The 25,704-nt window shown below is 32.2% G+C and overlaps 1 protein-coding gene across 1 annotated transcript; it reads right to left on the bottom strand.

The window, feature by feature from the left end:
- Nucleotides 1-222: 222 nt before the first annotated feature.
- Nucleotides 223-18,572, bottom strand: LOC132759180 (cell division control protein 42 homolog). Its single transcript, XM_060750904.1, has 3 exons — nt 18,157-18,572; nt 8,374-8,432; nt 223-3,701 (listed from the first exon to the last, which is right to left on the bottom strand). The coding sequence occupies exons 1-3, from the start codon at nt 18,338-18,340 to the stop codon at nt 3,186-3,188; spliced, it is 759 nt and encodes a 252-aa protein (XP_060606887.1). The 5' UTR covers nt 18,341-18,572; the 3' UTR covers nt 223-3,185.
- Nucleotides 18,573-25,704: the final 7,132 nt, after the last annotated feature.

Genomic DNA, 25,704 nt, shown 5'->3' with positions numbered 1-25,704 from the left:
GGACCACCGAATTCGAGATTTTATGTTCGGATTACCCGAATACTTTGTGACCTACGTGTGCTTCAGACTGGAACCTTTGTATAATATCTAAGAATCATTTCTGTGAAGTCTTGTCAAAATCTATCATGCGGTTGAGAATGAGAAATGGTGAGTAACAACACAAACAGCTTACCATCACAAAAGCTCGCCTCTGGGAACTAAAAAGAAACAAGCAACATACGCTTAACGTAATTTAATCACTTTATTCTGTTTTGGACATTTTTGTCTGAATAAAATGAAAAAAGTTAAAATCATAATGCTTTAACAAATTAGAATCTTCATAATTTGAAAAATGCGCGCTATTTTCGCACATCTTACGTCTAATTTTAGACGGTTAAAATGAATATTCAAAGACTTTTCTAGATCAACAACTCAACTTACTCTCTCACACTACTCCCTCTCCACTTTCTTTTTTATTCTTATATGAACCTTTCTTTAATAACAAAACATTTCAAAAATAAATTATTAATTTAATTTGATAAGATTTTTTGACAACCCCATTACTGACATTAAATAGAAAGAGCAAAATAAATTAACAATAAGACAACTGTATCTGTCAGAATCATAAACAACTATATCTGGTAAAATATATATCTCGTTAAACCAAATCTTCAAAATGTTTTTTTCCCAGCCGTATGGTGACTGTTTTAGCTTGATTTCTTGTGAAATACACACAGATAGAAAGTGAATTTCATTGATCATTTAAACCCTTTTTCCTCACAAGGTGCCAAGACATCTTTAACAACTATTACCACATGCATATTCCATAAATGACATGGCCAGGAACTGATATGTACCGGTTTGTAAAATACCTGCTCATGGTGGTTATCGGGTAACATTCAGATAACCAATTTAACCATTCAAGCGGCAAAAGTTTACAGCTGTACAAGTGTTTCTGCGCAGTTAGATATAGAGGGAATTTATCCCTCTGATTTGATTCAACAACAAATAATAATTGAAGATATTGAAATGAGTTCAGGGGGTAATATAGAACCGCCTGTTATCAGCGATATAGCTGAAGATGATGATCCAAACCACCGGGGTATATATGGAATTTCTGCCACTCATGTACACAAGATTACAGTCAATTTCCAAACCAATACATTTTTTATAAATTATAACTTGTATTTTAAAATCTAGAGACTTTTATTATCTTAAATTAAATCTCCATATCAGCATGTCACTGTTATTGAGACATACAATTGGATGGTGACCCAGGTGTTATGGCGAAAATTTGTCATTTACTATATAATTGAATAGATGAAGAAATAAATATTCACAAGAACAATAAATGTCATAAAAAATCATTATCCTTTCGTATGGTAAGCTAAAATACACCTTGTGTAAGTAATCTGCAGTAACTTCGAAAATACAAAAATGTGTTTCAACCTTAAAGGCATTATTGGTCGTGTATAAATAAATAACAACCTTTTCTGACGTAGAATTAACGCAAATCTGACTAAAATGTGATGCAAATGATTTAAACTAGATTTATCAAGGTAGAGTATCTTTAATAACATATCGTGTTTATAACTAACCAACGCTATAATCTACGTAAAAGTCCAGGGTGAAACAATTTACATTCAAGTCACTCGTATTAATTCAATATGATTGCATAAATATTTCATTAGAAGGTAGTTCATTGTAATGAACTACAGGGACTTTCCTCAGTTAATTTGAAAAGACCATGCGACTGTGATAAAACACACTGTATAAAAATATCTTATCTCACAAACACTTTATAAATAAACAAAGAGCTTTATATCGCCTCATATAAACGCCTTATACATGTTTGAGTGTTGTTTTTTTAAATAAATTTTGTACAAAAGTCAGTCATTAAGAAGGGTATAAATCTGTTTCTGAGGAAACATCTTTACGTTGTTTCCATGACCTTATGGTCGGTTATTGAAAAAAAAGAATGTCTGATATTTAACATACATGTATATTCTACCAAAACTGAATAAAATGTTTCGAAAAAAATATTATGCTGCAATTTTAAGTAGCGGTTTAATCGCTTGACAATGTGTTTTGTGCATGCGTCAACCGCACTTAAGAAATTATACAAACACATTTCTTTCATACAGGTATTTCTGAATTATTCTTTTTCAAAATTCAAACAATTATTTTGTAAATTATAACCGGCAGATCAGTAGCTTTATACATTTTAATAATCACAGGTGTTATTTTAGCCAATATTTCCCTGATCACAAGATATACCATAGTCTTGTTTGTCATCTATATTGGAAACATTTTCTTATTTGTTGTTGTTAGTGTTGTGTTTGTGTACAAACGGTGTTAAATTCTTGTCGTAAACTATAGTTTACAGAATCAACAGTGTCGATTAGTGTATAAGTGAAACACTTCAGCCTTCTATACAAGGATATGTCAACAAGTGTTAGCTGATATACATTATTCCCAGCCACCATTAAACACAATGTTGTGTTTGTCCGTTCTACCACCATTATATTATTGAAATCTTACGAAAATAAAAACACACATTTTATTTCAATTTTGTGCAATAAACTATGCATCTAAACATCTAAAGGATTTAGAGGACAGTCAATGGTGCATGCAAAATAAAATTTAAAAATATATGCAATTGCAGTATCTAAAACGAAAAAGCACCAAGTTAAACGGAAAAAAATCTAATAAAAGTACAAAAGCATTAAACTAAACAAAACAGGGAATAGTCTAAATTGTTCAGATAAAACTGTAGACAAAGAACTGAATACAGAATGATTCATACATATAACGGATAGGATCACATATAAAAAAGGCAACATTCTCCCAGATTTCTAAGCTTTCTTTAGCAACCCCTCACACATACACACCATAAACCAAACTCTCTACACATAGAACACATTTCACACAATTACATTCGTTTTTTTTGTCACTCGATTAACAAATAATTAACTAATTTCCACTCTCACATTTGATCATATTAACATTTGAAAGACATTGTAATAAATTACATCAGAGAAGGTGCGACTCATTTATACAAGATAAAGACTCATAGTTATGAACAATTTTGTAAGTTATTGCTTATTCCCGGTGTAATGTTCAACACAACCATCCACACCCAAAGCTCGGCGCGTATCTAGAAGCATAAGCTCAGCTGGCGTTTCAATGTCGCACAACACAGATGGTTATAAAAAACAGCAAAATCGTTTCCATCCAACTCTTTTCACACTACAATCCGAAAGAGGTCTTAATGGAAGCACAGGTTGAGCAAGTCTTTCACTCCTTTTCTTATCTTTTTTAGACTTTCTGAAACTTTTGTTTCTTTTTATTGACTTTGGTTTCTTTAACATGTCCAGTGATGATAATATTGCTAAGTCAAACACTTCTTTCAAGTTTTTCTGGGTCAGTGCTGAGCACTCGACATAGTCTATTGCTCCAATTTCCTCCGCCAGTTTCTTTGCCTCAGTCTCAGATACTGGTTTCTCATTATAGTGTGCAAGCTCTATTAAAACTTTTACATCATTTCTTAAGTCACATTGCGTTCCCACGAGTATGATGGGAGTATCGGGACAATGTCTTTTGATTTCGGGGGCCCATTTGTCAATCACGTTGTGGAAAGAGGTCGGACACATCACGCTAAAACACAGCATGAACACATTTGTCTCTGGATAGCACAGCGGCCGTAAAGTGTCAAAATCATCCTGAATAAAATGAAAAGGAAAATATAGCTAAATGCAATGCACGATGAAACAATATAAAACTTGTCATAATTAAAGTGTTATAAGCACCTATATGTAAAGCATATAAACTGTAGATAATCAGTGCGTGTATACAGAGAATACCGGTATGACCTTTGCAACAAACGGTTATCCTCATTATCTAAGGGATTAAAACTGTCAGCTTTCACAAGATGTCCACTCCAAAGCACAGAAGACACTGAATGTTTCCTTGGCGAAAACCTGCGGTCCTACAATTAAATCCTCTGTCAATCAGAAAGAGAGAGAGAGTGAGGGGGGGGAGGGGGTACCTATTAGGCCAAGGTGATGTATTAAATAAATTCGGTCAAAGAAATGCTGTAAATTAACAAGGTGTCCCAATTTTGCTTCAAAAGATTTTCGCCCAATAACCCTATCGTCAATTATACGTACACTACTTTTACCGTTTTAACCTGAATACAGAGTTAAGGAGTTTTTATAGAGCAGCCTCAACCCTTCTTCTCATTTGAGATGCACTTTAAAACTATTGTCCTCCTGCTCAGCCAAATATGGAGAGCATAGAATTTATCATTAAGGGGTCGCTTGTGAGCCGAGATGATATTTCTCTGATTCTAATGGTGTACGTAGAATAAGTAGTTGGTAACTTATGAAGAAATTGGTAGATAGTGGCCAGCTATCCAGGAGAGGCAGTTAGGTGGTCCGACCGCCGAGACACAAATGTGTTAAATCAGCATAAAACCAAACATCCAAACAAATAAGAGGCTATTAAGACTTGACTAGCGGAGATGATTTACTATTAATTATGATTCAACTTAAATTTCAAAATGTACACTCAACCAATAGTGTAATCAATTTCAATGTGTCGTTGCCATATAAGGCAACTTTAAGTCATGTTTAAAATAAACGTTCCGTTTTAGAACAAACAAACTATATTTGTATTGTAAAATTGCGTGACAGTAGCAATAAACTATGTACTTCATAAAGATTATATATTACTAACTGTATAAATAATGTTGAAATTTTTATAGTTATATAAGGTAACAAGCGGCCATCCCATAAATCATAGCTGTATACACTTTGTACTCTACCTTTATATCAACTACATTTAAAACGTAAATCTTGATGTTATTTTATCGTCTGTATTTATTAGGAGCGTCTGTCGTGTATAACTAAAATAATTCGTTTATTAAACATTAAACCAATTAGTTGAAAAACAGATGTTTTAGTAAATACTTGTTTGTTATATTTTGTACTGATTTCGTTGATTTTAGGGATGTTATTGCTTATTTCTTCTTTAAGTGTTATTGAAGTTATCATTTTGATAAATATTCATTTTTTCTTTGATAGCCATATGAAAATAAGATGTATTTTAGTTTTCATTCAATAATTGTACTCCTTTATGTTACCTTGAACCAATTAGCTTTTCATTCATTCATTCATTCAATCAATCAATCAATCAATCAATCAATCAATCAATCAATCATTCATTCATTCATTCATTCGTTCATTAGATTAACACTTGTATTCGGTACATCTGTAGAACTTATACTTTACGAAAATATAAGTCTTGAAATAATTAAACATACCGTATTATCAACTTTTAACATTAATATTTACAGAAGCATTCGACACAAGAAAAAGTGTAAAACAGCTTTTATAATTACAGATACTTTAATATGAAGTTTGTTGCCAAAGGACACCGGTTTATATATATCATTCTTATCAATTTTGATACATTGGCCAAACAATTTACTTTATTTCACGCTGCAAACATGACATAGAATATTGGTCCACAAATTTAAGACGTTTTAACTCTTTGAAGAAGGGCTTTATATTTGTAATAAAAAGGCAGCTTGGTTTATTTCTATTACTTTTAATACGATCAAATGGATTAAATTCATGATAAATATAAATTTCATTACTTTACAATGATTTGCAGAACCCAAATTTTCTTTTATGGCTTGTTACAGTGCAATATTACATTTATACAAAATCTAATTTTTAAAATGTGTATGTTTTAGATAGTTCTTATTTTCTAATCGCATTAATAGGTCATACGCCTTAACACACTTTAGTTGAATATATTTTTGACATTGGGAGATATTATACAATAGAAAAAAATGTAAATGCTTTAAAAGCAAATAATAATTATCCATACCCACAGGTGCTTTCTAATCATTTAGGCTATTGTTCAAGCCAGGCGGCCCTTGAAAGCATTTTTAAACATTGATAAAAAATAGATCAATTTTTGAAACAAATACTGAAATTGATCCCTTCCACTGATTATACTTCGGTCCAAATTCATATCTCAATTACACGTTTACATTATCTTTTTTGGACAAGCAATACCTAGGCCAAATTTTTTACTTTTAATTGTTTTGTTCATTTGTAACATGTTTCTATTACTCTTTTGTCTTTTTCATCGGCTTATAATACAGTTTTACGTTGAAGAATGTATGTAATAAGCATGATTGATATATGTATGCAAAGTATTTAGCTTGACTTAATGTCTTAATTTCATGCCGTGGTTTTGGAATCTTCAGTTAATGCCATGTCCTGTTAAGCTGTGAAAAAGAAGTTACTGAATCTTATTAAAGTGCAGAATAGTTATAATCATCCGATGTAAATGAAATAAATCTTATATTTAAAAAATCCTTATTCTAATTTACATTCGATATAGAATTTAATGATATTATTTTGCCGATTGACGTACAAGTATATAAATATATTTTTCCTCTTTTGAAAAGGTCATAAAAAGATGTTTTCTTTCATTGAGGGGAATGATTCAGAATAGTGTACATTAAAAGTTTGTAAAATTCATTGATCAGAACCATCTTTAACGAAGCGAGAAGATGTAATTTAGAGCAAAACCTTATATCTTCGCCAAAAACATCCCCACTAACACTTGTGACATTTTCATTCAGAAATATTATAATTATGTATTCATCCGGGTAGAAAGATTTAAGTTTCTTTGCTATTTAAACATAAACTATCCCCGCATGTCGCTTTGTCACAGGGTATTGATACATGGTAACATACTATTTTGAGGTGTGTAAATGTATTAAAATTTGTTGACGACCACGAGAAAAAGAGAACGAGATGATATTCTTCGCTCAATGAGCCCCTAAAAGGGGTACAATATAAGATATTGCAGTAAAACTGACACAAAGATTCTTTAAATCAAATGGCCGGGAGATTTTAGGAGAGAAAACGAATGGTAGCACAAGACGACGGACGAAAGAGAATTCCCATATTTGTCATTTCTGAAAATCCGACTTCCAAACGGACAGGAATATAATAAACAAAATTTTGATTACTGATGTCATATTATGATTCATCATATTCAAAATGATGAAAAAGTGCATCAAAGAACATATATGTATATGTTCGTCGATGTTGAAAATTGTTGTCATTACTAGACATTGAGAAATTAGAAGTACGAGTTAGTCGAGGTCAGATTTATTTCTATTCTATTAAGATTTTTTTTTCAATTAAGATGTCTTGAAATAAATTGATCTCTGATCTGACAAGCTGGGAGCGAAATGGATAAATTCATAATAAAATTCAAACCTCCTGCTTGAATGTACCTATTAATTAGTTTGTATTGTATCAGAAAACGAGCTACCCCGCCAAGCATATTAATTGATACGTTCAAATGTTCAACAATAGTAACATGGTAATCTATTATTTGACCAGAAAGATTGTATCATTAGATGTTAATGTAACAAAGGAGAAACTTTAAACGAATATTTTGTCAATTATCACTGGAATCACAAGGAGACCCACTGAAAGCAAACCACAATTTGAAGAAATGTACAGACAAATCAAGAATGTTCCTCATTGTAAACATATCAAATCTACAATCATTCTCAAAGAATACAGAATTGCAGCTAATTGACAGCCCTTGTTAGTTGGTATTTGATTCAATGAATTCAACAATAGCCTTATCTGAGGTAAACTTCAGAAACATAAAATTAAAATTGCTGACAAGAATCTGTATTAAAACATTGACAATCTCGTAAACTAATTAAATGACATTTCGTAATATTAAAACATTTATATGGAGGAGGCACGGGGACAAAGAAAACCCACAGACCACAAAACAACGGAGACATGATTGTTTGAGACTCTTTGGCTAGGAATTCTAAACACGTGGTATATCATATCTCATGAGGGTATTTCAGAGAGGTACAATGTACCTTTTATATATTTAACAGTTAAGTAACTATAAAGAAATTATACATGGTATCATATTTATACCAGGACACGAGGTCACTGATGATAACACCGTTAAATAAACCTTTATCATTGAAGCTGGTAAACTAGCTGAGTTAAAGGATTCTGTCACATTTCTTATTGCTACTGGACAATAAAACTTGGCGACAAGTGTATTCTATTTGATACGGTTTATACTATATCATATTCTAGTTAAACAGTAATTATATGTTTTTATATGTTCTCTGAACATGCAAGTATCAGACAATTTACCGAAATTATGAAAGTTATACCAGATAGTACCGAATGAACTAAATAATAACTATAGACCATCCAAATCAACGTTAATGGTAAAGACAACCAAATCATAAGAAAACAATCAATTAGAATTTTTTTAAAATGCTTTTTCTTCATACAGTTTTGTACATAAAAATATATTTACCTGGCCAGCGGTGTCACAAAGTTGAAGTCGAATTGGCTTATCATTCACGGTCACCACAACTGAAAATAAGAATAAACAATAAAAACAAACATCAAAGCAATGATGATGTCATAGGTAAAAAATTCTACATGGCTCTCCAAACAAATAGAGACAGATATTGTCTTCCTAGGTCTTGATCTAGCCTAGGCTGATTCCTTCACGCGACTATGTATATAACATATATACATACGTTTTTCTTAATTCTAACTGACTTAAGGAACGCGAACAACAGACGAAATGAGGTAAATTTGGATTGTTTTCGCAAGATGCCGCGCAACAAAACGAAAATGAATTTGGTTTGTGTGTGTGTGTTTCTTTTAAATTATTTTTTGTCTTTATTTTTATTTTTTAAGGAACAAGAAAGTGATCGCAATCAATCTTTTCGCTTTACAGTTTTTGTCTACATGACTTTGTTTTATAAGTTACAGGTGTGCCGATGATGGTTGCTGAAACACTTGTCGTCATACGGTAACCTTTTAAAACCATTCCGATTTTACATACTGTAATGAAAGATTTATAAACGGTGTATAATTCACAAAGTGTTATTCAGTAAACAATATTGTGTAAATAAAAGGCTATGACAAATATGAATATATAAATATTGATCAATTTAACGATGTAACGATGTGATCATGCGATGTATGATAAAGAATGATGGATCTTGAGTCAAACCTTGACAAGAAGACGGCAACAATGATTGTTTATTGTCAGAAGAAACTTGATATATGAGAGTGTGAATCATTCCCAGTAGCTGTACTCGATTTCTATACCAGGCTATATTGTGCTTAATGCCCTGCCTGTTTTCATGTTAGTTTATGATTATACATAAAATGGTACAACTTACATTCGAATTTCATAAACATGTTCATCTTTATCTAGAACTGACCGTGTGTATGTTCTATTTTAAGGACAAATTACTTGTAGTTTTGCCATAGATAAATTGAATTATCTTGGATATCACGCGAACATAATCAAACTATAAATTTATTTCACTAGATTTATCTTAAGGGTTTTATCATACATTTCTAGAATTTATGATTACGGCATACTATATGTAAACAATGAATAACTAACAGATCACTGGTATTTTTTATATCTGTTTATACCTAATATTTTTTTTCCTTTCGCTGAACAAGAAAACTTTTCATCTAGTGGTTTGGTTTCAGTTAATTAATTTTACCGATGAGTAATAGTTGGCAAATCGTTATAAAAACGTCTGACAAGGTCTAGAACAAACATCATTTCACGTCTTCACACACATCCGCATATATACAAATATGACTCAACTAATATCATTTTTTAAACAAGCATGCTTGTTAAATTTTGCATAATGTTTAAATGGCGTAAAGCATGGGAACAAATGGATGAAAGGATCTCATTATGTTGTAAAGTACACACAATAATACATGTCCAGTAAAAAGGCAACAATTATGTCAAAAATGACAGTAACATTAGGTCAGAAGTGACTGCTAGTTCAAAACCTTTATGATCAGTTGAAGAATAATGTGTGGATATACTGATGTTTGTTATACTTTTATTTTATTACATTTTAAGACACATTTGTACTGTAAAGGTCATATGGCGACTTTCCAGCTTTACTAGCAGAGGAAGACCTCATGTGCCCCCTTCGAGCATTATTTCAGACAAGAGATATGAAATAATCCATAGTAAGTTCTTTGAAGTCAGCAACCACCCCTAGATGTAGCATGGAAGGGTATTGTGTAATTGAAGGATGGTCAGGCATATTTACTTATAATCAAATAGTTAACGGTTAATTAATAACCTTTTATTAACCTGTAGACAAACTACTTTATTTGAGAGGGCTAATGTCGGCTTTAGATAAGTATTAACGTAAATGACACCATTTAAACAATGTACAATGACACTACACAGTAGTGTGTTTTTTTGTACCGGATGACATTTAGATAGTTTAGGTTATTACAGTACAGTGACATCTGATATAAATATGATATAACACGCTAATAAAACACGGGCAGGTATAAGCTTTAATAATAAATGTAAAAATAAATAAAAGCTTTTCGGATAAAAATGACATCATGAATAAGCAGTGTATCATGTAATCCGAAACTACAGTCATAAATGTTATTGTGTCTTCCGATATCTTTTGCTTCGTTTTTGTTAATGTACTTGATTTATGTACAATTTATTGCATCGTTTAAAGAGTAATCCTTTGGAAACCATGAAACCGACTGACCATCGAACAGACTGACCAACACACTCTCCCTAAATCACACCTTGTCGGTGTACAAAACATATTTATCACTAGTATGGCATATTTCAAATTGAAATAATGCACGTGAAAAATGTAATTGTTCTGTAAGCTGCTGCACTGACGACAGTAACTTAGGCGTTCAGACAATGAGATCCGTTCAGACAAAATTTTCAGTTTTAAAAAAGCATGTCATTAATAGAAACTCTTGTTGTTTACAGAAAAAAAATATTTCTAAAAGCTAGCAGGAAAACATTTTAAATGTAAATACATGATTCATTAAATTGTCACGTCATTGGTATCTGTATTTATATCATATGAAAACGTAGACGACGTACGGGTATTATCAAAAACATGAGTCATTTAGATATTTATTTTTCCCCATAAGATAAGCATTAAATTATGCTGAATGATAAATACCTCGGAGTCATATTCAGTATTGAAAGTTTTTGTTGTCTTTATTGTAACTGATAGTTAATGTATAATAATTACAGTAAATATTAGCTTTTGACTTTTTTTCAAGTAAAAGCAAGAAATCTTTGGCTGACAGTTGTTTTACTGTACCATGTAATATATGGAGTAATTACTATATGTGTCCTGTATGCAATTAGTCATGCACTTAAAAGATTTTAGTTTATAATTATCAAACCCTGTAGGCAATTTAACGATTCGACAAAATGCACCTGATAAAATGATCTCATTTCAATGTCGTAAAGCTGAGTGCAGACCAGTATGTCATTTTACATGGATATTTCAATTGTATAAGTGGTTTATCAGTTTATATCAAAAGTGCTATCAGCTATATCACTTAGTTCATTCCCCTTGATATATATAAAACATTATCGACAACGGTGTCGGGGGACTACGGCAACGCAGGGAGTGACAATTTGGTCACATGTTGGCCAGGAGACCTTGAACTTAGTTTATCTTGAAACTGAATTTAACTAATGACGTCAATTTTCTCGTGCTAGGGTAAAGAACATGTGACTGTTATCTTAATAATGTGAATAAGTTAATTATAGCACGGAGATTAGGATATCGGTTTAAGACATTTAGACAAATAGAAACCTGTCAAAGATATAAAATACATATGAATCAATATACACAAAATAAATATGACCTAATAAAATAAACAATAACTCAAACAATCTTATATTCACTTCAACCTGAATCTCCACGAGAAAGATCCATCAATAAACAAATAAAGAATACAAGTACAGTTATCCCTAAATGTATTCCAATTCCCACAGTAAAGGTGTTTTGAGCATACAAGAACTTGTTTTATATCAAAGTCGGTAAACAAAACAATATCAAACCGTTTAGACGAATTACAGAGTGTATGACAGCTTATTAATTTACTTGTAAAGTTGTTTACAGTACGTAAAATCATATATTTATTTCATATAAGTATTTGATCAACATACGGGTTTTCAATTTGGACACTAAAACTGGAGTTTAACAGTAATCTCCGTTTTGCTTCCAATTTCTGTAAATGATAACTATTTCTTCACTTGTCTTTAACTGGTCAGATGTCTTGATGAACTGAGTAATACCGTTAATGAGAAAAAAATGTTTACTGTTACAGATTACCTATAACATAATTCACAAGACGTTACCATATATATATATATATATATATATATATATATATATATATATATATATATCGTCGGTTGGGAGTCAAAAGGTCGTAACTCCGAATTTTTTGGAAAATGACCTTTTGATTTATATAGTTTTGTAAAGTGATGCCCGATTTTATGTTAAATTGTTGTAACTCTAGGCCAATCAGTTTTTTCAGTACAGGCACATGACGAAATGTCGTATTACAATTGGTCTATTTTTTTCCCGGTCAAAACATCGTATCTCAAAATTTTCTGAAGAGCGCAAACATTTGGATGGAAAGGTATTCTTTTTATCATTACAATAAACTGTTGTTGGTACATTAGCTGTGTTAAGGTGCTTTGGTCATTAAATGTTCTTCGTATGTCATAGTTATGTGCATATAAATATGAATTAATTGCTACTGGCTTTGGGATGCTAATGTGAGTGGGATATTTTTCAATTTCTGAAATGCATTCATTTCACCACAGACATTTTGAAGGAATATTTCACAACACACCATACAAAGTCTTTAAATATGCTTGCTATTTACATTTGTATATTGACGTTTACCTATAAAAATGAAATTTAAAATCTAAACAGGAGATACAACATTTTGCACTGTTATTGTTTTTTTTGCTAAAATCGAGATACGACTTTTTGTCGCTATATAGATATTTGATGTATTATTTCTGAGACATTTTAAAAGACAAAATAATATCTATTGCACATTTATCTTTTCAGGGATGTCTTACTCCGGTGAAAGTGACACGGAATCAGTATCAGAGACGAATATTTAATTTTACAAGTGCCACGTTTGTCAGTACAAACTCGATTTCAATAGCTTATTATTTTTACTTCAGCAAATTGTTAATGTAGGACCATTTTTACTTACATTACCAGACGGTACGTTCTACGTTAGATGTCTCTTTGAAGAATGTTCAAGATACTATCATATACATTGCATTCACCCAACATTTCCTGACGAACACTTAAATCAGTCTCACTTTGAGGATTTGAGAGAAAACGGCATCCATTGCCCTAAGTGCGAGCCAGGTACAAGTGCAACAAACTTTTAAGATGGCGTTGTCTAGAGGTAAACTATTACTTCAGTTATCCTTACAGAAACAATCTTAAAGAAGTGAATTAGCTGACGATAATAACAATTTTAGTGACTACACAATAAATGATGCAGAATGCATAGATTCTTCCAAAGACTGTATTCAACTACCTGCTGATTTTGAAGTAGAAAATGTTGCTTATAAGAGTGAATTGAAAGCAGATAATAATGATATTGATGCAGAATGTAAGGATTCAGCTGAAAATTGTAGACAATTACCTGCTCAAGATGCAAACGTAGAAAATGTTGGCAAAGTGATTAATCAAGATTTAAGTGTTTTGAGTAGTTTTGAATATGCCGATTCTCAATTACAAGATGTTAGCGAGCTTATAGCCACTGAATTGGAGGAGGAGAAATTCTATGATTTTGATGATACGTTATATGACCCTGACTATGAGCTGCAAGGGGACTCGGGTGATTCGTCTTCTGATAACAGTGATGTCATAGATCACGAGGAAGTTGTTGAAACCAATGCAAATGTTGAAACCGATGTGATCCAGTGGTAACTGATCTGCGCGTATTGCATTGCAACCCAGATGGGACTGTACAATACAAGCTCTCATTCGACGGCCAATTAACAGATTTCCCCCGCAAGGCACGAAAAACTGACTACACCTACCGACACGATGAACCAGTGCAACTGCATGACGGTCCCCTGAAAATAAAGGCGTCAAAGTACGAACATCTTCAAGAGCTCAAAAGTGTGATACCTTGAGATTTTCATGGATTCTACGACAACCTTAGCCATTAACTGTGAAAGGATTTTTGAAGAGCGATTGCAGATTTATACATAATTATAGTATGTTTGCTCCATGTTCAGTACATTCATATCGTTGCAGCCTTAAGTTCTGGATTCCGGCCAGTTTTATTATTATAGTACATGTTTTATGTTTAGTTGTGAGTATGTTGTGCCATATCATAATGTTCTAAATAAAGATGATTTTTTATTTGCATGAAATCATTAATGCTGAAAATGAAAAACTTAATCTTGTATGACTCTAAGCCTGACAGTCGTTATAAGACGAAGTGTTTCTTTTACTGTTCTGTATTACAGTTCATATTGTGTTAAAATTGTGTTACTGTGTTCGGTTATTTGTTGATCAGTTTGAATAGAACTTTAATACTGAAATACGGATGACTCTAAGGCTGACAGTCTTTATAGCACGGAGTGTTTCTTTTACTGTATTGTAGTACAGTTCATATTGTGTTATAATTGTGTTACTGCATTAAAACAAAATGTTCGGTTATTTGTTGATCAGTTTGAATAAAACCTTGATACTATAATACGGATGGCTTTAATTTTGACCAATTAAAACTTAAAATGATATGTTTTTCTGGTACTACAACCGCATCAAGGTCACCCACTTGAAATCACTGCAGTTTCTCACGCCGACTGGGGGTCAAAGGTTTGAGCCTAGCTACCAACCATGGATCTTTCTTTGAGAACATTTATTACTGTGTGATGAAGGGATTCTAGAACTAGTACTTTCCAAGAAAGCTGGTTTGGAACCTACCCGCCTGTAGGACTGCAAGACTGTTAAGAACGGACATAAAACCTCAAAATTGGAATTTCACCTATATTTAATAGTTTTATTTAGTAAGGCATGAATAATTAATAACAAAACAGCAAGCATATTAATCAAAACATTCATTTATTACATGTAAGTATAAGTGTAAAATGTCGTAACTCGGTCTTAGAATTTGACAAAACATCGTATCTCATAGTTATGGCCCTTGAATAATACGGGTAGGCAAACATTATACGTTATTCATATGCGCATCTGGTGAATATTGTTTATGTTTAAACACAAGGCTAAATGTTTTACTTTAAGCTAACAAGTAGAAAAAAGTGGTCTCCTGTAAAATTTCTTGAAAAGAGTTACGACCTTTTGACTCCCAACCGACGATATATATATATATATATATATATATATATATATATATATATATATATATATATATATATATATATATATATATATATATATATATATATATATATATATATATATATATATAATTGTAACTTATAATAAATTGGTAAAATAATGTTTAATTTCGATTCTATGTAAAGCAGCATATGTAAATTGGTGCAATAAATAATTATAACAGGTAATAAATCATCGGCATAACAAATGTCATATTGATAAGTCATCTGAATAATTTATATTTTTTATCTCCCGGAATGTAAGACAATGAAGCCGTGTGGATTGGTGTCACTTTGCCGGTATTTAAGATATGTTCTTAAGTTACTTTAATAAGGTAAATTTCAGGTATTACATGCATAATACAAAAGACTACTTTCTGAAGGTGATGGGCGTAAGCGAAGAGCAATTTCCCCCATCAATTTTTATACTTTTCTTTTCCTTATCAGAAGATGAGTTTCATTTTTAAATCTTTGATTAAAAGGGTTTATATAAATATTTTAACGTGAGCTTGACATAAGTGAAATATGGTAACTTAACAACTTGAACTATTCACAATTGTATATACATAATTATAAATGTATCCCCATCATATATGATCAAGTCTGACGTGTTTTTCTGAAACCCGTCCTCTTTCTATTTGATCAAAATTGACAGATAACTGCTTTGATCAGCCAATGCAGTTTGATATTATTCCAAAACTATGGTTCTTTCTAAAAATAGCTAAACATGACATAAGTAAAACTGGTCTTCAGTTGATGAAAACATATTTGTTGTTGTTCTTTTCATCAATATTTTATAAACAAGATGGTATTTTTTTATATTATTTGTTTATTTACTTATTTACTTATTTATTTATTTATTTATTTATTTATTTTTTGTGTCAAGAATATAATAAAGTTTAATAATGTTATGTTTAATGTGACTTTAAGGTTATTCTACATCTAATACCTCAAAGGTTCGGCTAAATTGTCAAAAATGACACATCAACAGTGTTCGTTTATTTTTGTGATCTGACCTCAGAATGAACAGATAGCAGTCAACAGGTACGGTATTTCGGACAAATTAAAGAACTACATTCTTTCTATAATAATTATTGGTGTTTGTAGAAACCGAAAGTACAAATTGTTTTCTTGAGATCTGCTTATAATTTTATTTCACTGTTTTTGATGGTCAGACATGTATTTCCAAATATACTACTCGTATTGATATAATGTTACTCATAAATAAAAGATCACGTGTCCAGATGATATCGAATAAACGACAAGGTGTTCCGAATGAACAAGTTCGGGTCACGATGGTACTTAAACAGCTCAAATATTTTGACAAGCAATAAGTAAAACAGTTGTCAAAATTTTATGACAAAAAAATTCTATACCTTTACCGAAATGCCCGTAGTCTAATTTTTTTCATATATATGTACTGAAGTTCAAAATTGCACATCAATTTAAACTGACAGATATTTTGGTGATCTACTTGATGAAAACCGACATTGCCGGAGGGCAATAATGGCTCAACTTTTAAATATTGACCAACTTCAGCTATCTACACTTATAACATGTTGACCTGGTGAACGGTGATTTATAGTAGCTTTAAAAATAAATTCAAATATATGCCAATTACTATTCATTATAATATCTTAAACAAAGATATTATTTGAATAATTAAAACCTCTGTTATTGATACTGTATATGTTATAATGTGTAATAATTATATTATAGAAATCACGTTTGTGAGAAGTTACAAATACAATTTTCTGGTCCAAGTTTAGGAACCAGTTGTCTTAATAGTTGCGTTATCATTTCTAAAATCTTTTTATCTACAAAAGTATTTTGTTAACATGCATCTTTTTTGCCCTATTTAAAAAAACCATTCGGAGATTTATCAGTACCATAGCATGTCATGTGGACATTCACGATGACAATAACATGGGTCTAAAACATTCATTTTACACTCCTATTCTTATCGTGATGTGACCCTTGTAACGCCGACACTCTGATAAGGAAACAAAATGTTATCTTGTTATCTGATCTTCCAAATATCTTAAACAAATAACCATTTATTTATTACAAAAAGTAATACAACAGTCATCCATGTACTTGCTATTGGCAAATTACAGCATTTTTAGAATCCCAAAGATCTAAACTTTGTATGAAAAGTGGGTGGCTTTCATTTACGGTTGACCAAGTGTTAATAACCTAAAATAGTTGAGATTTTTAACCTGATATTTTAGGGAATGGTTTCAAGTGATTTAATATTTGTTTATGCGAACGATCCAAGGATTAAATGTTGTTCTATTGTTTAAAGAAGGAATCAAGAATACAAATTATATATGTAAAAAAAATAAATCAAATATTATTAAAGAAGTTAGTAATTAATTTAAATCTATATCAAAGTTGGTGCGCCTTTCCTACCAATATTTTATTACAACGTTAAGTTGAATCGACCCGCTGTATTTCTGTAAGCCAACCGTAAAGTGTCGTCGGCGGGTCGGGGTAAAAGTAATATAAACAACAACACAACAACAACACAAAAATATTCAAAATGTAATAACATGTATATATCAACTGCTTAAACTGTTAAAGGGCAAACATATTTCATTCTACATATAAAACTAATATATATAAATGGTATTAATTTGTCAACGCAGTCACAACCCCTACCCTCTCTATCTCCACCCCTATGATACATTTTTGTAGTTTGACGTATATGTTTTATATAAAATCTTACCAGTGTTTAGAGTAAAGTTATGTACTTGGCAAGTGTTTCATTACATGATATAATCTTATCTAAAATTTTCCGCGTTATGTCAATATAGACGACCTTAAGTTTGTACTTAAAAGACTTAACTTTATCAAAATTGTACTTACCGGAGTAATTGTCAAAAGCTGTCGGCATATATTCCGTCGGGTAATCGTTTATGGTATAACTGACGATTAAACTTGTTTTCCCAACAGCCCCGTCGCCGACGAGGACACATTTCACTTTAGTCGGTGCTTCTGCTGGTATCAAGGTATTGTTAAAATTATGGTCCACCATTGACTGAGGAGGCATTCTGAACCACTTTTTTTAAATCCAAATATAATTTTCTTGATATTAAAATGTTTATGAAATATTTTTCATTTTTAATTTACAACCCACTCTTTATAAAACCGATAAATTATTTTGTAGGTAGGAAATAAATCCAGTTCTTAAAACGATAGCATTAACTTAGTTCTTGAACACATACCTTTAATATATTCTTTCATCAATAAATGTATAACACAGTAAGTCGGCCAAGTATTGATAAAGTGGAGATAAAATTCTAGCCTTTCCATTGGTCGAGAAGGCACATGATATCACGTGACGCGATGACTCATTGTATGAGACAGGTATAGTTCATTCAGGTTTCGCCAGGTACTTGTCAATTTAAATCACAATGAGCCGTTATGGTTTGAAAAATTACATCTTCAAATCAAATAAAACCCAACATTGATAAAGTGTCTTTATGGTAAACCACAAAACAAATACAAGTTAAATATAAATCAACATTAAATTATATCAAAATAGTACATTACTAATGTGTAAAAAAATGAAAATATGGGACTATTATGTCATATGGTCGATATTCGTTTTATTTAGAATATTTTTGTTCATACATTTTAGTCTTTTATTCTCATGATTGTGTATATAAACACACACACACACATATATATATATATATATATATACATGTATATATATATAATATCGTTTTATTGTATTGTTATGTGTTTTATATATTTCTGTACAGGAAATTGTTGTTAATCATTATATGTTTCATTGTCGCACATCTGTCCATTGAGCATTTATGTTTTTCGGCCATGTATATACGCAATATATATATATGGTTATGTCAGAAATTTGTCTTTTAAAATATTGGAACAAACTCAAAACAAGCCTTAAGTTTGTCCAGGCCATTATAAATTGTACATATGTTAATATTATAAGGTATATTTCAACTGTTTCTCCGTTTTTATATTTTTTTATGAAAGTTTAGGGGCGTTAAACTATTTTCCCATGATTTAGGCCTACATGTATTGCTAAAAGAAATTAAACATGCAAAATACACCATTACACAAGGTCGCACGAATTGCCCCCCTTGTTGCCATTATTTCTTTTTGAAATAATGAATATCCTAACATTTCAAATCGACAATCTAAATAATGTCATAAAAAGTTAAACATACTACATGTACACACATTATCAGAATGGTTAAAACTTTTGCCAGGTATATAACAATTGTTTAATACGATAAAATATTTTATCACAATCCTTCAAAAACAATTTGACAGCTTTATGAATTACCCTGATTTTTCATGTCTCATTCAATTATTGATGTAATGTTTGATGTAAGCTTTTTAAGTGCGTTTATACAGTGATTTAACTATGAAAGGGTACACATAAATAAGTAAATATGATACATGCATTCAGGGTAAATATTACAATTATTTTAATGCATACATCACTAATCTATTGTAAGGATTTTTTCAACAATCCTGGTTTTTGTTTGTGTTAACAATTTAAGATAATCCCGTGCTTTTCGGCAATCAAATCAAAAGTTACATAAACAGTGTTTTTTTCCAACAATAAAGAAATAACATAATTGTTAAGAAAATAACTATTTCATCGTAACAACAACAACAACAACAACAACTGCATACAGACATTGTGGCAGTCGGCATATTTGAGATATTATTTTGATTGACATCACTCTCACCCTCTGTGAGAAATTGCTTAGTTTTGAGAAGTAAAGAATTTACACACCGACGCCTAATTGATCTAAAAGATTAAGATCAAATAATAATAACCCTAAAAAATAGTGTGACAAACATTGCTTTCAATTCAAACATGAAATTAAATTAAAAAAAATGTATAGTCATACAATTCGGATACTGTGTGGCGTAAAGTGACATATAATAAAACTACTTTTACATGTAAAAAAACAAATGAACTTGAACAAAGTAGAAAGATATTGTTAACGTTGCAATATATCATTATCCACCAATTAAACGGCAATTATCAATATTTCTAAGATGACATAACCGTCATGTGTACTAAGCATTTGTTGTTGTAGTTATCTCCCTTTTACCAGTGTGGATAATTTATGGATTACTAAAAGGCTTATCAAATACGAAGTTAAGTAAATTTTAGCAAAATTTTCAATACTTTGACTTTGAATATCCGTCTTTGTGAACATCATGCCATTTACTGCTAAATTTCTGCAAGTTATTTATTTAAACGATTCTGTACTCGAAGGAAGAAAAAGTAAAATCAAAAGAAGAACATAAGATAGAGAGAGATCACATTTACAAAAAATAAAAAATGATTTGACAAGTGACCACAACCCCCAGTCTAAAGACCAAGTTTATTCGATTACTATGTTAATAGAATCAAGGAAACTACAAAAGGAGTGCGCATGACTTCAAAACAGTGAATGATTCTGGAACAGTCTTAATTAGATTCTTCATGATTGTACATAAATTATTAAAAGATTCTTGATTCATGCATCTATGTGCAACTTATGGTTATGGGGAGAATAATTTGCCATTCATTTTTATACATGATTTTTTCTCCCTTTGTATATGTTAGTGTTTATAAAGTGAAATTTTAACAATCAAGAACCCAAAACGAAGTGACCCGTAGCGTGTGACCGTGGGTTCTTAATGTTTAAAACATCTCTGCAGAAAAGAAACTAAGTTAGCCTATCAAAATTACTTAGAAGATATACTAAACATTAACAACAACATCTCTCAAGAACATGAACAAACACAAACCAGACCAAACACCAAAAAGCTATATTCACTATTAAAACACTCAAAACAAGATTCTTTTGGCATTGACTCACTGAAAAAACACAATAAAATGTATACATCAGATCAAGACAAGGCAACAGTACTAAATGAACAATTTCAATCAGTTTTCACTTCTAAATCCCCTGTTTCTCTTAAATTCCTTGCTGATATGAAGGTACAGGATCAGGCAGATACAGGTAGAGAGGTTCCCCACACACCATTTAGCCCCCATAACCCCATGCGTGATATTGATATCTCTGTAAAAGGTGTTGAGAAGCTTTTAAAAAACCTCAACCCCCATAAGGCTGCAGGACCTGATCAAATTAGACCCATTGTGCTCAAAAATACCAGAAATCACTGCAGTCCAGCACTCTACCAGACATCTGGAAAATGGCAAATGTCGCCCCTGTCTTTAAAAAAGGTAGCAAGTCAGACCCAGCCAACTATCGCCCTATCTCTCTTACCTGTATCTTGTGTAAAACCCTGGAACACATTGTCTCCTCCAGTATAACAAAGCACTTTACTAGATCAAACTTGTTCTATGAATTGCAGCATGGTTTCCGAGAAAAAAGGTCATGTCAATCCCAATTATTAATGCTTATAGATGATATCCTACAGTCAGTAAATCAGAGAAGCCAAGTAGACTTAATCCTTCTTGACTTCTCTAAGGCCTTTGATATGGTCAACCATGAAAAACTTCTGTATAAGCTGCATTTCTACGGTATAAGGGGTCAAACTCTTAAATGGATCAAAGGTTTTCTTGATAACAGGTCACAGTCCGTGGTGGTAAATGGCTCCACATCCAGCTCCATACCAGTCTCCTCCGGTGTTCCCCAGGGCTCGGTCCTCGGACCTCTCTTATTTCTTATATACATCAATGACCTTCCTGAATATGTCCAATCCTCTAAAGTCCGCCTATTTGCTGATGACACAGCCATCTATCTATCTCTGACTGTCGCTTCTCATTCTAGCTTACTACAACATGACTTACACCAACTTGAACAATGGGAAACAAAATGGGACATGCAAATTAATCCATCAAAATGCCAGGTTATCCAAATCACAAAACGAAAAACAGTCATTCCAACAAAATACCTTCTACATAACACCACATTAGAAACAGTTCCATCTGCAAAATACCTTGGCATTACAATATCAAATGATTTAACATGGAACAAACACATAAACAACATCACAACAAAGGCGAATCAAACACTTGGTTTTCTACCCCGAAACATCAAGGTTCACTCAGAAAGGTTAAAGTCAACCGCATACAAGACACTTGTCAGACCCCAGCTTGAGTACAGCTCCACGGTCTGGTCCCCCTACACAGGAACTCTCATTGACCAGATAGAGTCAGTCCAGAGAAGGGCTGCTAGGTGGGTCAAACATGACTTTGGCCGTATGTCAAGTGTCACTGACATGTTGACTTCCCTTCAATGGAGGCGCCTTGACCTTTGGCGTATTGACCAACGCCTGGTCATGTTTCACAACATCCTGCATGACCAGGTGGCTATTCCTTTCCCAAAGTATATCGTCCCTCTTACAAGATCATCTAGAACATCCCATCTCCATGCATTCCAACAAGTCCAAACTAAAACTGATTACTATAAATATTCATTTTTCCCAAGAACAATTGTCCACTGGAATGCTTTACCACCTGAAATCATAAACTTGTCTGGCCCCGAGTTCAGTCTGGCTGTAAGCCGGATTGAACATACGTCTCCCTAAAATACCTTTTCTGTTTTTAATCTGTTTTTAACAATATACTCATTTCCTTTACTTTTATATTCTTTTATTTCAGCTCTTTTACTAACATTCTTGTCAGTTGACGCGCGTCAAGTCTAGGTCCCCAGCAGGGGTTTGACTATATGGAAGATAGATAGATAGATTGTTAAGATGTTTACTTAATAACAACTAACTTACTTAGTGTTTAACCTCATCTGGCCAAGCTGGAAGGCCTCAAGCCTTTAGAAAGTTGTTGACAATACAAAAGGCGGAGTTAAGGGAGCACAGTTTCACCGATCAGTTACATTATTCAATTTATGTTTAAATCATAATCGTCCTCCGTTTGTGATGTATGTATATGCTTGTTCAAAATAACCAAAATGTTTGTGTTTGCCTGTATTTTCACCGTGCAATTATTCACAAAACGACACCGACATTAAAAGCGGTAGTTGATTGAATTTATGAAGAATCTTTGACCAGATATGATAGATATCATTTTTATTTACTATATGCATGTAGAATTGGAGATAATCCAAATTAACAAGTTTATATTAACATACATATTAGCTACAAATCAATTAAGTTAATTATTAATTAGTAAACCTATGTATTAAGATGAATAGAATTAGAATAAAAAAAAAATTCTACTTACTTTTCAAACAGTTAGATGTATGTACTGCATCTGCATTATTGTATAGATATTAAGATAGTGTGAACTGTGGTCTTTGCCACTTGAAAATAGGGTTAATCGTGAAGTCAGGAGTACTCCTGACTCTCGACCACCATTGGAGGACGAGGGTCGGGACCTGGCGCGGCATGGGGCGCATGTTATCGCAGGAAGACCTATGGGAGCTTCTAGGCCCGAGGTCGAGCTCTGGTTGAGTCAAGGTTTATGAAACTAAGAAAATGTTATTTAAAAAGAAAATGTAAGTAAACGGGCCTTAAATAAAGTTGAACTTCTGTTGTATTTCTAAAGGATTAGTTTTGAATTCTGTTATAACAGAATCATCTGCATATAACAATTGTTGAAATATCAAATTGCAAGTATTTATTTCTCTATATGTCTTTATTTCAATGAAAAAAAAGAGCAAAGACTTGGAGGAGGCTGCTTATTTTTGTTTAAGTGGCCACGTTTTACACATTGAAGCCAATTCCTAGAAAGCATTATATTGTTGTTACTTTTTGTTCTTTGTAGGTAACGTGATCGTTGAAGCACCATTTGATGCCTGGGCGAACGGGAACATTATTGATGTACCTTTACTCATTGGTCAGTATTTAAATTATACAATTAAATATTCTTTTACTCATTGGTCAGTATTAAGATTATGTTAATAAAGCTATATAGGTAAAGGTATAAGCTGGCATTGTTCCATTTCTTATATATAACAACTTGAAAAGTGTAAAGATCTTATTAATATATATTTTTATCAGATAAAAAATATAAAAAATTAGAAGTTGCAATTTCATAAAATGAAAATACAAATGTATGTATATTTAAGGGTCATGTGCAAATGAAACAGACTACAGTCCAAGCGACATGACTATTAACAACTGGACATGGACTCAATATGAAAATCATGTCAATGAAACGACAGGAACATTTGGTCGCCTGACCTCAAACTGTACCCTAGTCACTACATTACACCTGAGTATGGGATATCCGATCTAACTGTCCAAATGACGTCATGAGCATGTATGCAGCGCCCACTTTTAGTTCTCCGGTTTATCGTTACGTAGTTACATGTACGTTCCAATTCACCCCATCGGAATACCATTTCCAGCACGTTACGCCATGCATATGTGGGGTGTATTTGCTTTCTTTGGCTTTATACCTGACTACATAAAACATCCTACAGATAGTGAAATTCAATGGCAACGTAATGTTCAAAACGAGGTTCTAGAATTTGAACGCACTGGAAAACCTTTTACATTAAAGTCTTTTAATAAAAGAGTATTTCTTTACATGTAATGATTGTCGTTTGCTTTATTATTGAAATTTAAAACAATACTGTGTTTGATACATGTTGTCAACTAGATTATATGTTTAGAGGTATATATGCCCTAGATAAAGATTTATTCGAAATGACGCCAAACGTCAATATCAAAGGCAGCACATGCATTGATTTCTACAATCGTGTTCGCTTAAAAATACTTCAGAGTTTGGTCGTCTGCTTCTACTAATCGTTTTAAGAGTTTATAGTTGGTACATGTTGTGTTGTCAGTTCGAGCTTTGTGTTACCTAAGCAATATTTTAGTATTAATAACTTAAACGGCTCTGCGGAGAGCTGTAATGTACAAATGGGTGATTTCTTGTGGTCCGTCAATGTTGCAGTTACCATTGAAATTGATATAAAAAATAGACTATTATTTTACTAGTCTAAAAAAAGTGCTGTATTAGACTGGAAACAATCCACACAATTGGTAAAGTTAACTTAATTTAGCAGCTGATTCACGTCTGAGAGCTATCTCATTGGCGACATGGCTATCTCTTTAACGACAGAACTAGCTCTCGTAATTAAGATAATAATTTTTCTTGAAAAAAGTTTTGTTTCTGATGTTATTTTTTATCGCATTCTAGACGTAATAAGAAAAAAGATACATAAAACACTCAAATGTAATGTACGAGCATCTAAATGCATGAAACAACACTGACACGGACGCTCTGCCTACAGTTACTGCGCTATCAAGGCACATGAAATTATGACATTTTACTTTGTGTTTCATTTATTAGGCTTCAGTCTGCTTTACCTATTTTTTTCTCATTTTTTTGTCAATTTTTATGAAAACATAGGCTCAAGTTATCGTCCTGGGACAATACTTCGGCAAAAATGCCCCCAGGATAATATTTGAAAACAACGTGTGAAATATATCTCCAAT

Source organism: Ruditapes philippinarum, unplaced genomic scaffold, assembly GCF_026571515.1.
Source record: "Ruditapes philippinarum isolate M1 unplaced genomic scaffold, ASM2657151v2 ctg132_1_1_1_1, whole genome shotgun sequence".
In the NCBI taxonomy this organism is placed as follows: domain Eukaryota; kingdom Metazoa; phylum Mollusca; class Bivalvia; order Venerida; family Veneridae; genus Ruditapes; species Ruditapes philippinarum.
This window is presented reverse-complemented; position numbering and strand designations above follow the sequence as displayed.

Coding starts and splice junctions, on each gene's coding strand:
- LOC132759180 (XM_060750904.1), bottom strand. CDS start 18,340: ATGCCTCCTCAGTCAATGGTGGACCATAATTTTAACAATACCTTGATA. Junction 8,433..18,156: donor AGCTTTTGACAATTACTCCG/GTAAGTACAATT, acceptor TCTTATTTTCAG/TTGTGGTGACCGTGAATGAT. Junction 3,702..8,373: donor TTTGTGACACCGCTGGCCAG/GTAAATATATTT, acceptor CATTTTATTCAG/GATGATTTTGACACTTTACG.